This window comes from Polyodon spathula, chromosome 26 (genome assembly GCF_017654505.1).
Source record: "Polyodon spathula isolate WHYD16114869_AA chromosome 26, ASM1765450v1, whole genome shotgun sequence".
NCBI classification, from domain to species: Eukaryota; Metazoa; Chordata; class Actinopteri; order Acipenseriformes; family Polyodontidae; genus Polyodon; species Polyodon spathula.
In genome coordinates, this window is record NC_054559.1 from 3004326 (window position 1) to 3018451 (window position 14126).

Consider the following 14126-nt stretch of genomic DNA (forward strand, 5'->3'; position numbering starts at 1 on the left):
TCCCCCAAAATGTGTTGCTAATGACCCCATTGCGATGCAGAACATCCAATATATACTGGGTCCAATATATTATAAAAATGTTTCATCAATATCAGGGTGTATTATATATCTAATTTTTAAATATAAGTTATGTCTGGTTTCAAAACTACTGCCTAAGTTTTGTTTTCACAAACATCCAATTTCTTTGTGTGAAAATGTCACATACAAGTTCACTTACAGTAACATATTCACATTGTGGACATAGCTGCTGCCATTTGAAATTTGAATACATACAATGCATTGCTCATCACCAAATACATTCCATCCAGTGTTTTTATTTTACCATGAAAAATGTGCTTCCTTGGTTCCAGCTTTGCCCCAATTTATTTGATATATTTACATTGAAAACAGCAAGAGTGAAAACTCTTAGATTTACCAGTTTCACAGCCAGCTTTCATTTTAAAGATTGAGGATCAACACACAGAAGTCATTGACATTGTTAAAGAATAGATACCAGCCACTGGTTACTACTATATATCATAGAAAAAAATGAAACAGACCAGTAAACAGATTTAATCTTGTTAATTATCAACATTTGGTCACAGCAAGTAGATGTTTGATGTAAACCATACAAAATGAGAATACAAAACATTAGAAACATGGTATGTATCATTCATTTGTTTTTTAAGGCTACACCAGCACCTGTTCGAAGAGGATGTGGTCGATAGATCCTGCTGAGCCAAGACTGAACAAGTTGCTCTGAGTCTGGAGTCCTGTTAGATTGAGGGGTGTTGCATGTGTCTGCAAAGGAGACTATTCATCTAATCCTTCACATGTTAACACTCATATATTCTGAGATAAAACTATAAAAAGACCTGAATTAAATCAGCCACTGCCACGCATATACTTTATAATGTCTTTGGTACCACCGACATTTTTACTTCAGGCATTAGCCTTAGCACCTGCCCTGATTTACCACTCATTTTGGCTTGCCTTACCTTCTCCAGAGTAATGTAGTCTAATAAATGCCTGCAACCAGACAGGTTACTTTTTAATAGTTGTACCCGATTGTTAAGTTCTATGTTTAGTTAAGCAGGACAAGGATTTCAGCAACATGTGTACTTGATTGATATTTTTAATGGTCTTGGTTTAACAGTTAACAAAAGTAAAGCAAATAAAACTCCCAGTCATTTGTAACATTCAGCTGGTTTAACTAAGGACTTTAAAATCCTTTAAAAAGCCAGCCAACCAGGTCCCAATATGCTTGCTTAGTGTACCTTGAACAAACAGATATTTGTCCAAGCAATACAATAAGTAAACTGCACTGTAATTTCAAGAATAGTTTTTAATTGAAATAACCAATGCTTAAAATTATCACTTACACTTCACTGTACCAAGGTGCTTTTTGTTTTTTGATTGCTTGCTCAATATGGATACGCACACTTCAAGAATGCTACTAAACTAGTTTCTTCTTGTGTCTGATCGCTCATACAGCCTCATTCTGAGACAGACGAATGGAGTGACAAACACATGAAGGAAGTTTTTACTTTAAATAGAAAATCAAAAGATTTTCAGCACAAAGTTACAAGCAATCATTAATATTGCTTTAGAAATGTAAGACATGCCTTTATAATCTGTGGTTATCACAAAAACAATCTTTAAATCAGACATGGTATCTATTTCTACCCTCCTGTCTATCTGAAAAATGCAGACTCAAACAATGGCTGAACTTTAGCCCAGGACACAATGCAGTGATGTACATTCAGCTCAGGTGGATCATTTCTGAGACAGTGTTTTATTCACACAAAGGTAAATTAACTAGGGAATTACTTTTCAACTTTTACTCGGGATCGTTCACCAGGAGAATAAAAAGATCTTCTAAACATCGCAGTGCATCCAGTTCACGCTCCTTCATGCAGCAACGCTGGTGCTCTGATTAAAATCAGTGGTGTAGTGGTATGAACAGAAAACAAGCACTGTTGCAGAGGGAGCGTGATCTGGATACACTGCGATCTTTAGAAGACATTTGTACTCTCCTGGTGAACAACTCTGAGTAAATGTTGAGAAATGTATTGCCCAGTTAATTTATCACCCATGACGTGTGATTAACAATTCCAAGAGTTGCTTAAAAATATAATGCTGTGGTATGGACAACCCGGGACACAGCAAAGATAACATAGCACTGACCATAACACAGACTCACGGCGGGCCTGGTGAATTGACAGGTCTAGATCAGTTAGGAGCCCCCAGTCCTTGAGCAGTGAGGAGCGAGACAAGAGAGGAATGGAAATGCAAATATGATGGTCTAAACCAGTTAGCCATCAACTACGAGCTAATGTGTGTGTGTGTGTGTGTGCGCGCCTGCCTTCTAGTTGCAAAGAACATAACAAAATTTTAATTAGTGCATGGCTTTATATGGTTTATACTGTCAAAAACAAACTGTGAATGATGAACTTGCAGACTTATTGAACTGTAGTTTGTATTCTTTACAAGAAAGCCTGAGGAATGTGTGATCTCAGGAACTGCGTGTGTCTGTGTGTGTCAGTGCTTTACTCGTAGATCCAGTGTTCTCCAGCCTCCTCCCAGCAGACCAGCTCGTGCTGCTTGAACCAGAGGGAGACCTCCCTCTGAGCGCTCTCCACAGAGTCACTGCCGTGAATCACATTCCTGCACACAAACAACACAGTAGCAATAGAGGGCACAAGCTCTCATGCCTGTACCTCTGAGACCAGGCTTCCAATCCCAGCATTTACTGACACACGAGGAGTTGTGATGCTTTCTTTTCACGATGTACACTACTACACTATCATAATAGATTTATGGTTTATATTGTGATACAAGACCCTCTCTCCTCCCAGGGTTTGGCTGTCTTCCCCCCCTCCCCTCCCCCCCCCCCCCCCCCCCCCCCCCCCCCCCCCCCCCCCCCCGGGGGAGGGAGGGTCGGACAGAGGGTTTCCAAAGCGGAGAGGGGGGAGAGGAGGGTTCAAACGAGCTGAGTGCACCTGCCAACCTCCACACAGTAATCTCCTCGGATGGTGCCGGGGGCAGAGTCAGCAGGGTTGGTCTCTCCCAGCATCTTACGTGAGGTCTTTACCACATCCAGCCCCTGCCAAACCTGAAAGGCAACAGGCAAAATCACTGAGACAGCGCCATCCCTGGAGCACACTGCAGCAGGGTGAATTAAACTGTTAAAGGGATACATTTTCAATATTTATACATGGGCCGCATGGACTGCTCTCGTATTGTGAATATTTATTTAAATCAAAAATAAAGAAATGGCCTGGTTACCATGGCAACGATGGGGCCAGAGCCCATGTATCGGACCAGTCCTTTATAAAAGGGTTTGTCCCTCAGCTCCAGGTAATGTTCTTTCAGGAGGCTCTCTGAGGCCTGCAAGGGCACAAACACAGACTGTAATCACTCAAAAGCACTGCACCAAACACACAGTCACTTCACAGAGAAGAATATTAAAACACTGCACTAACACACAGCCACTTCACAGAGGAGAATATTAAAACACTGCACTAACACACAGCCACTTCACACAGAGGAGAATATTAAAACACTGTGCACTGAACACACAGCCACTTCACACAGAGGAGAATAGTGAATTATCTGTCTCTCGCAGCACTGTGCATAGCTGTAACTAGTAGTCCCACACCAAATCTACAAGCACCAACAACAATAATAGTTAAATAATCAATGCATTCCACAAGTTACCTGCACCAGCTTCAGCCCCACCAGCTTGAAGCCCTTCTGTTCGAAGCGTCGCATGATCTCCCCTACAAGGCGGCGCTGCACGCCGTCTGGTTTCACTGCGATGAACGTGCGCTCGTGAATCCCAGTCCATGCTGCAGAAACACAGAAACAAAACATGCATGTGACAGCAGCACAAACACAACAAACTTTGTGTGTCAATGAAACATATAACTTTTACTGGGCTACATTAAACCCTACTTTCACTTGACTCAATCAATTGGTTTAACAAGACTGGTTTAGAACTACTTTAAGACAGTTTTATGAAACCATGTTCAATAGAAAAAGGTGTGTTTGTCTAATATGTATCAGACAATCAGTTTTTAAAACCTTTTTTTTTAATGATTTAGCTGTCGCCAATGGATTTTTTACCCCATTTTTTCCCCAGTTTGGAATCACCCATTGTATGTATTGATCTCGGTCCACTGCTACAACCCCCGAGCCAACCTAGCGAAACGTGCCCTGCCAAGCCGTCTTTTTCTAACAGGATCATGAGAAAGTTGTTTCCTTATTCATTTTCCTAACTGTATATGTTTAGTTAAGAAAATATGTATATGGTTATACCGAGAGCCCTGTGTTTTTCACAAATACAAAATAAAACGAAATTCAACATATAAAACGAAACAAAATAGAATGACATTTTAAAATTGGGATGTTTATACAAAAAATACTTTAAATAAATACTTGTAGTCGTAGTTGTCAAGGGTCAGCCGTTACATTGGACACGGTCTGAAGGGAAACGGAAGCTCTGTCTAGCACTTGCGCAGATATATAATTTGAAGCAAATCGTTTGGGAATTAATTAAGTATTTGATCGTGAGGGGATGTAGGCAGCTGGCTGTGACAAAATAATGATCTGCATACTTAGCAACTGTTGGCTGGAATGGGAGTCGAAAGATGGCTTAGTTAAGCATTAGCTGTTTATTCCTTTTGGGGAAAATACAGTTGTTTGCTTACATTTTATATATTGCATATAACATGCTAATTATTTGTTTTATTTCATGGTGCAAACTTTGTACTGCAGCAAATGCTGTTTTGGTTTTGAATAAATTTGAATGAATGAATCGGCTTTCCTTAGTGCTTAAATATTGAGAAACCCCAAGCCTGTGTACTGTAGCCCTGCGTCAGTGCAATGGGATTGAAATACAATTCCTATCGTATCTTTTAATGGGTAGATTGGGCAGTGAGTGTGTGTGTGTGTGTGTGTATATATATATATATATATATATATATATATATATATATATATATATATATATATATATATATATATATATATATATATATAGATAGAGAGAGAGAGAGAGAGAGAGAGAGAGAGAGAGAGAGAGAGAGAGAATGTGACATACAAATATCTACCGTACCCGTCATAGATGGCATGGGCATTTATATTTACCGTAAATTTCTCACCCCGGACGTGCAGTGGGGGCCTGCACGTTACCGCCGCTAATTGTTAACAATTAGAGGGTCCTTTGAATATATATATATATTATATATATATATCTAATTCGATATATATATATATATATATATATATATATATATATGGTAGTTAAAACATGGTGTATACTATCTATTGCTGATATATATTTATTTGAATGGTTTTCTTAATGTGTATCTATAATAAAACGACATGTGTGAAAAATAGAATGAAAATGTATTTAAACAAAATATTTTCACGGACCTCTTGTTATACCGCGAATTACATATTTACACTAACCTCATAAAATCTATTACAGACAGCAGCAAACGTTTATACTAATATGAACTTTACTTAAATAAATTAAATACCGTTTTAACTATTAAATATCAATTCCGGTTCATTGCAGTTAGATCCTGTATCGTATTTAATTCATAATTCGGGGCCTACGTCAGACAAGTCAGAAGTAAACATTCCTGGATTCCGTGTGGCGGTTTCTCAAGATCAGCTGTATCCTCAACCCTGTTAACCCTGAACTACATGTAACATGTGTGTCCCACAAATACAAATGATGTTGGCGACGTACTGACAGGCTGTGCTAGTATCAGTAAGTGTCAGTTGCCTGATACACTCAGTTCAATTTAGGAAGAACCTGTCGAACAACACAGAGGGTTACCAAAGGGACTTCTTACACACATTACTAAGAATGAGTACATTTTGCTAATGGCTGCAGAACTTCGACACGTCAACACAAGCATGGTTTTGAATTTGCATTCCAATTATTTCACTATGTAAGTAAAGTTAATTAATTAAAACGCGTGATGTAATGGGAACTAGAACGCGTTGTTGTGTTCTACTACTCTCTGTGAAATCTTTCAGTCCGCTTGACTGCAGATATAAATTCTAACCAGATATCGTTCACAAGTACAATTTTAGTTCATGCATAAAGTTGTTCTTACCTGTCTGGAAGATGTTTGCAAAAATGGCTAAAACCAGACAGATCATTATTGCATCAGCACCACACTCACACTGGACAGGACCGGAGCGCACGCGCACTCACACAAACCAAACAAAGAAGGGGGCGGGGACGTCGCGTCACTGCGGCGGTGTAAGACTTGTGGAAATTAAGCTGCAGTGGATTTTTTTTTGATGCTGACTTCTGTCGTTTCAGACATCTCAACGTAATGTAACCAAGGCTTTCATTAATACAAACGTGCTGAAACCCTATCACATTACAATTAAAACACTTTGTTTTATATATATTTGTATTTATTTATTCATGTATATAGGATAGAGATTTGCTGGCTAGGGTGAACCAGGGTTTAATACAGTTTTTAAGCATGACTACTGTTTTCACATTTAACTAAGAACATAGAAGAACCTGTGACTGCTGCTAAACTACTGTGTCTTCCCTTTCCAATTCGTGGCTGTTTAATAAACATATGTACTGTTTTCACCCTAGCATTTTCCACACTTAATTTAGTATAGTAACCTTGCTCCATTTTGAGGTTTCTCCTCTAATCAGTACTTTCTGTTTTCTACATGTTAACTACTCCCTAATCCATGTACATGCATTTCCTTGAATCCTTACCGCGTTCAGTTTGAGAATTAATCTTTTATGCAGGACTTTGTCAAAAGCTTTCTGAAAATGTAAATAAACCATGTCATGTGTTTTGCAATTATCCATTATCGATGTTGCATCCTCAAAAAATCAAGCAGGTTAGACACGATCCCCCTTTCCTAAAACCATGCTGACTGTCTCCCAGGATACTGTTACCATATAGGTAATTTTCCATGATGGATCTTATTATAGTTTCCATAAGTTTACATATAATAGAACTCAGGCTTGTTGGTCTGTAGTTACCTGGTTTGGTTTTGTTTCACACACCGGACTTTTGCTGCAGAAAAAAGTTTACACAGCCAAAAAGAAAGTCCCAGAAAGAGTACACAGAACTGCACACAAAAAGGAAGTTAGAAAGGCCAAGGACTGGGGTGACACACCTGGGTGCTGCAGAGTTCACAGCCTCCCAGCTCATCACACACCGGACTGCGATGACACACTTGGGTGCTGCAGAGTTCACAGCTCCCAGCTCATCACACTCTGGACTGGGGTCACACCTGGGTGCTGCAGGATTCACAGCTCCCAGCTCATCACACTCCAGACTGGGGTCACACCTGGGTGCTGCAGGATTCACAGCTCCCAGCTCATCACACTCTGGACTGGGATCACACCTGGGTGCTGCTGAGTCCACAACCTCCCCGCTCAGTCACACTCACCAGGCTGCGGTAGGAAGCGATGAAGAAATCATTGTCACACCTTTGCTGGGCATGCCTCAGGCTCTTGGAAGAGGAATGCCTTTATACAGTCAATTCATTCTCTGCACCAGTGCTGTTTATACAGGACTGCCCACTGTGAACCTGTGTCATATGTATCTACTGTAGGTCTCAGAGTTGCTATTTTACAACAAACACGTGCTACAGCAAACATATATTTTTATTTTACGATTTTTTATGTTGATGGCTGAAAGCATGTCAGTTAATAGGGGAAGTAGCTGATTGGTTATTGACAGGAAATAGTTCATTGTAATTGCATAAATCTTACCCATATTGCTCCTCCATTAGTTAAATAGGTCTCAAACGCTCAGTAAAACAGACAACTATCTGGTTGTACACTAGGTTGAAGAAAACTCCCAAGTTTGCTTGCCTTGCCTGCCAGTGTTACTGCTTTACTCTCAAGAAGTGCAATGCAGTCTAAAAGCAGAGATTTATTTTATCTAGTGTAGAACCAGATATCCAGTTTTAAAATGAAAATACATTTGCTAAAACATGTGCTTCTTTCAAAACTGCATGAGGGTACGTACATGGCGGAGAACATTTAAGGAACTATTTTGTTAGCTACAAAACTGCAATGAATATAATGTGGGCTTTTTTTGTATATGAAAGCACAGGGAGAGTGACATTGGTTAGGGAGGAACATTATCTCACTAAGTCATTTGGCTGACTTGGTCAAATGAGTTTATTTTGAGCACTGTGTCTTGTAGCACCAGTTATATTATCTAAACTGTCAGAGTAAGTCTCAAAGCCAGGTGTAAATTTTATGTTATTTGCTTTACTTCAGTAATGGTCAATTTTATTTTATGGAATTAAAAGTTACAGTAGGTACACATTTACTAAAGGGGAAAACAAACTTAACATGACTGTTTCTATCAATTTGCACAGAACTAGAATTTAACCCATTTTGCATTGCATTCCCTGTGCATTCGGCAACATGTGGCGTGATGCACAGCACTCTGTTCTCTCAGCAGGGATCCCAGTTTCCAAATCACTCATACCGGGGTCCCTTCTGCCTGCTGATTGGCATCCATCCGTTTGAAATAGTCCTTTGGAAAGTGCCCATTCCTCTGGAGGTCAATGGCAGGCTCCTGGCCCACAGGCATGCCCTCTTTGTGAGTCTGTGCCAGGATCATGGCGCGGAGGAGGGGTGGGTAGGGCACGTAGCGCACACCTGTCTCAGGCACAGGGGTGAAGTTCTTAAAATCTTCCTCCTCGTGTCGAGGAACCAGACGCCAGTCGTGGTACATGGCCTTGTCTATCTCCTTCACCTCTTTTTCTGTCTTCCCTAGAATGAAACAAAATGAATTCAAATGAGTCTGTGTGTCCTGGGTGCATGCTTTAGAAGCCCTACATTCCCAGTCCTTTAGGACCTCAGGGATTAGAGGAGAGAAGACAAAGCAGCACTACACCTAACAAAATAAATCTACTTGCCATGCACTTCCTTCCATTATATAGGGCTGTAATGTTCCGATTTGAAAGGCACATGTTATGGCAAACATGGATTATCACCCTGAAACATGACGAGGTAATTGAAAGATCTCTGTTTACCTGACTTGCCTTCCAGGAAGTCTGTTCCTGCTTTACGGACTGACTAGGGGAAGCATCTTGTTGGTTAAGAAATAAAGCAGTGAAGAGGTGGGGAAAATTTCACTCTCCAGGTCAATTAACCTAGGAAGTGCAATCTGAACGCATGTCTTGCAAACATCTAATGCAGTACCAGATATGTTTTAAATTGGAAATTCATGTCTGCTAAAATTTGAGAACTACATATATAATGAATGGATGTGCATGGCAGGTAACATTTTGTTTGCTACAATTAGAAGATTAAGTAGCTTGAATTATTCTTCTTATCATTTATTTAATTTTTTTTACTGCCTTTAGCTTTTCATGATATTTCTTAGATCAGTGGTTTTCAAGCTGTGGTACACATACCAGTACTGGTACACACCAGGAGTTGTTTTTTTAGGACGATATGATTCCTCAAGCACAATACTCCCTCAATCGCAACATCGTAATGTATCAATCTGTTTGTACCACTGAATCACAGAGACATGAGAAATGATGATCCTGATGAGACTGACACTAAAGTGGTTGCAACACAAATGCTTTTTTGACAACTTTTTTCTGGGTTAGGCACAACAATGCTGCCTCTCCCTTTAAAAGCATGTGTCAATATTTATGAATGCGACATGATGTCTGTCTGTATATATGCATTAACAAAATGCCCTGGAAACTTAAAATAAAGAAAATAATTTAGGAAGGGCTGTAATGCAGCAAAAAGCTCAACAATTAAACAAAAAAGGAAGTGAAAAGGTTACCGTACCAAGCTGGAAAAAGTTATCTTTGTGAACAATAAACCAACGTTATTTTTAGCCAGTCAAATCTCAGAGTGCCTAGAGTTGAGTCAACACAAAGTTTTTTTTGCATCTGTTGCATCTATCAATCCTCTCGGTATCTGTGATCACTACTTATCTTTCTCTGTCACTCCCATCTCTTTCTACTCTGCCTCCCGTCACCTTCCATTGAAACCTCTGTTCCCTCTCCCCCTCTGTCTTCTCCTCTGCTGCTTTCTTGCATTTTCCCTCTATCGACTCCTTCACCCAACTCTCTGTAGACACGACCCTCACCTCCTGTCTCTACTCCCTTTGCCCTCTCACCCCTCAACCTGCCCTCCTCTCCCCACCCCAGCCCTGCCTCTCCTCCGTGCTCCGCTAGGCTAGTACCGAAATGAGCTCTGCTGAAAAGATCTCAGCTTTACAACAGCTGTTTAAGATTGCACAGTTACTGGTACACCTGGTGGTCCCTGCTGTAAACACTGGTACTTGAGATGAAACGGTTTTAAACCACTACTTTAGTGAATAGTCAGAGCGTTATGCTGGAGCTCAGGAGTTTTTCTTCAGTCCATCATGTATGTAACCTGGGCTAGATTAGCCCTAGTGTCTTAAAGAAGCCTACACTACATATGTCCAGGGAAGACAACTGCAACTACAACTGAAAAACAGCTACTGAACTACACCAAAAGTCCTTGAGTGCAGTAAGAGGGCAGTAAAGAAAACTATTTAAGCTGCTTGGTTAGACGTATAAAACAGTGTCTGACTTATAGAAAGCAATCTCAGAGTCTTTTTCGTTTATCAGCTGGCTTTACTGTGCAACCTACAGGCACCTGAACAACATTTTACTGTGGCTCTCAAAAGTATTCACTCCCTTTGACTTTTCCACATTTTATTGTGTTACAACATGGAATCAAAATGGATTTAATCAGGAGTTTTTGCCACTGATCAACACAAAAAAAGTCTGTAATGTCAAAAAATCTATAAATTGTTCTAAATTAATTACAAATACAATACAGAAAATAATTGATTGCATAAGTGTTCACCCCCTTGAGTCTATATCTGGTAGAGGCACCTTTAGCAGCAATTGCAGATATCAGTCTATTTGGATAAGTCTCTACTTGCTTTGCACATCTGGACACTGCAACTTTTGCCCATTTTTCTTTGGAAAATTGCTCAAGCTCCGTAAAGTTGGATGGGGACCTTTGGTGAACAGCAATTTTCAACTCTTTCCACATATTCTCAATTGGATTGAGGTCCAGGCTTTGACTGGGCCACTCCATGACATTGATCTTTTTGTTTTTAAGCCACTCCAGTGTGGCTTTGGCTGTACGTCTGGGGTCATTGTCCTGCTGGAAGATGAATCTTTTCCCCCAAGTTCACAAGCTTTCCAGGCCCTGATGCAGAGAAGCATCCCCACAGCATGATGCTGCCACCACCATGCTTCACGGTAGGGACGGTGTTCTCAGGATGATGTGCAGTGTTAGGCTTGCGCCAAACACAGTGCTTAGCGTCAAAGCCAAAAAGCTCTAGTTTGGTCTCTTAAGACCATAGAATCTTCTTCCACTTGGTCTCAGAGACTCCCACATGCCTTCTGGCAAACTCTAGCTGAGATTTGATGTGAGTTTTTTTCAACAATGGCTTTCTTTTTGCCACTCTCCCATGAAGGCCAATTTTGTGAAGCACCCGGGCTATTGTTGCTGCATGCACAGTGTCCCCCAGCTCAGCCGTGGAAGACTGTAACTCCTTTAGAGTTGCCATAGGCCTCTTGGTGGGCTCCCTGACTCAGTTTTTGAGGACAGCCTGATCTAGACAGATTCACAGCTGTGCCATATTCTCTCCATTTCTTAATAATGGACTTTACTGTGCTCCGGGGGATATTCAATGCCTTGGAAATGTTCTTATATCCTACCCCTGATTGGTGCTTTTGAAGAACCTTATTCTGGATTTGCTTTGAATGTTTCTTTGTCTTCATGATGTAGTTTTTGTTAGGAAATGTACTAACCAACTGTGGGACCTCCCAGAGACAGGTGTATTTCACCTCAAATCAAGTGAAACACCTTAACTGCACAAAGGTGGACTCCATTCAACTAATTATGTGACTTCTAAAGACAACTGGTTGCACCAGAGCTTATTAGCAAAGGGGGTGAATACTTATGCAATCAACTATTTTCTGTTTTTTATTTGTAATTAATTTAGAACAATATGTAGATTTTATTTTTCACTTTGACATTATGGACTTTTTTGTGTTGATCAGTGGCAAAAATTAAATCCATTTTGATTCCATGTTGTAACACAATAAAATGTGGAAAAGTCCAAGGGGGTGAATACTTTTGAGAGCCACCGTAAAGTCATTTCCTTCCCTTGTCCTTCAGTGGCATTGATATGTCCATGACTGATTTTTCCTTTTCTGATTATAGCAAGAAGCTCAATGTGAATTCTGAAATACAATTTAGACGAAATGAAGAAAAGAAGAAACAAGGTTTTGGCCGGTGCCAACTTCAGTGTATTAAACTAAATACAGCTCAAAATAAGACGATTTGCGAACCCTTGTGTTAGAGTTGGTGCACCACGCGCCTCACCTTTAAACGTCAGGACACCCCAAGCTTTTCCATGGTCCATATTCTGGAATTACAGAAGAGAGAGAGAGAGAGGTGGCGTCAGACTGTGTGCTACAGGAGCCAGGGCTGGACAAGGGTAGGTTAACAGACTTCGCTCTGATGTCATTAGACAGTGTGATGCATTAACAGTGATGTCATACAGGGTGATACATAAACAATTATGTCATTATATAGGGTGATGCAAAAACAATGTACTATATAAACAAATATTACCACATATGTTTGAAGTGAGCTCTGGCACATCGGAAGTCAGGAACTTTAACGTTGTGTAATACAAGATGTTTTAAAATAAAAACACATTTGCTAAAATACACTTTCAAAACTGCACCGCTGCAACCTATTGAATGAAAGTGCTTTACAGAAATGTTATTTAAAGTAAACCACTCAAAAGGTGCGTTAACTAACCAAGGCTTTAAAATCGACAGCTTTATTTTATTAGCTCTCCGATTCCCCGTTATTGTGCTAAGAATCGTTTTCTTCACTTTTTTCCTTAATTCAGGATATGCAGACAATGCAAATACGCAACTAAAGATAACAATGAAAGTGTTAAGTTTATTTGTATTTGTATTTTTTTTTACACTATGGAGTGTTAACAGTTATGGGTGAAGCTATACATAAACTCAGGTACCCTAATAACTCATTCAGCTTAAGAATTGTAAATACAGAACATGAAGTCTGAGATATCAGGATTTTATGTCATCGTTCACTCTCCAGCCCCCCTTACCTCGGCAGTGTAGTCTACCCTGACCTTGGTGACTGTCCAGTAGCAGGGCTCCTGGTGCTCACAGAGCCACGACTTCCTAGTGAAGAGGCGGCCGATACCGAACAGGCGCATCCCGCTGAGCAGAGAGAACAGACGGCTCTCCCGGCGCACGTCCTCCCAGGCCAGCACAGGTAGCTGCTTCCCAGTAAACGGTCGGGTCATGGTGTTGTAGTCCAGGGCGTAGCGCTGGCAGTCCCGCGGGCGCTCCTTTTGGGCACGGTACTGCCGAATCTTCCTGGCCATCTCTGCGATCTGCCGCACACGCTTCTTAGGGGCCATTCTCCACTCTGCAGTACATGGGGATGAGAAAACAGTGAACACTGACCTGGGTCTCAATGAGGGATCCTTCAGCATTAAAATACAGGCACCTCTCACAGGATAACTCTGAAGTGCAGCTAATTCCCAACTTTCCTCGTCCTGATACTCCGTTGCGTTAACAGTGTTGGGCTTGTCTGCTCCTTTAAGATTTTAGCTACTTCAGTCAAGTCCCACCAATTGCTGTTTATTCAAAAAATATTTGCTCAAAATAAGTGATACCACGTTGCACTCTCGTTAACATGATACGGGGAGTCTCTGTTACAATGCAAATAGCACTGTCTATCTGAAACGGTAATTAACAATACGATTCTGCAGCGGTCAAAACAAAAACCGAGCCACCTAAATATACTGAAATATACACTTTTTCAGTATTACAAGCAAAAACCTAGTTTTTGATGTTACATATTCGATAGCCTATTTAATCATACGCCTGTTTATGACCAGAAAACTCTAGATAAACCCTCTCGTTCTCTATATATTATTTTCGTTTTGCTAAACTAAATATTAAACGAAATCCCGAACCTGTTTCAATATTGACCTCAAGTCAGCTTCACACGTGACCCCCTGGGAACGGACCTGGGATTATTCCTTCCGCCAACAAGCAGA

General features: G+C 40.5%; 2 protein-coding genes across 3 annotated transcripts; both read right to left on the reverse strand.

Moving 5' to 3' along the window:
• Positions 1-546: 546 nt before the first annotated feature.
• On the reverse strand, positions 547-6214 carry nme3 (NME/NM23 nucleoside diphosphate kinase 3). Its single transcript, XM_041229840.1, has 5 exons — positions 6114-6214; positions 3700-3830; positions 3268-3369; positions 2982-3094; positions 547-2646 (listed from the first exon to the last, which is right to left on the reverse strand). The coding sequence occupies exons 1-5, from the start codon at positions 6157-6159 to the stop codon at positions 2529-2531; spliced, it is 510 nt and encodes a 169-aa protein (XP_041085774.1). The 5' UTR covers positions 6160-6214; the 3' UTR covers positions 547-2528.
• A 2029-nt stretch (positions 6215-8243) lies between these two features.
• mrps34 (mitochondrial ribosomal protein S34) lies at positions 8244-14125 on the reverse strand. 2 transcript variants are annotated; one of them, XM_041230045.1, is made up of 4 exons: positions 14043-14125; positions 13164-13489; positions 12401-12443; positions 8244-8773 (listed from the first exon to the last, which is right to left on the reverse strand). In XM_041230045.1, the coding sequence occupies exons 2-4, from the start codon at positions 13479-13481 to the stop codon at positions 8481-8483; spliced, it is 654 nt and encodes a 217-aa protein (XP_041085979.1). In that variant the 5' UTR covers positions 13482-13489; positions 14043-14125; the 3' UTR covers positions 8244-8480. The 2 variants fall into 2 exon arrangements, with proteins under 2 accessions (XP_041085979.1, XP_041085981.1); XM_041230047.1 differs by having other exon boundaries at positions 14059-14108.
• Position 14126: the final 1 nt, after the last annotated feature.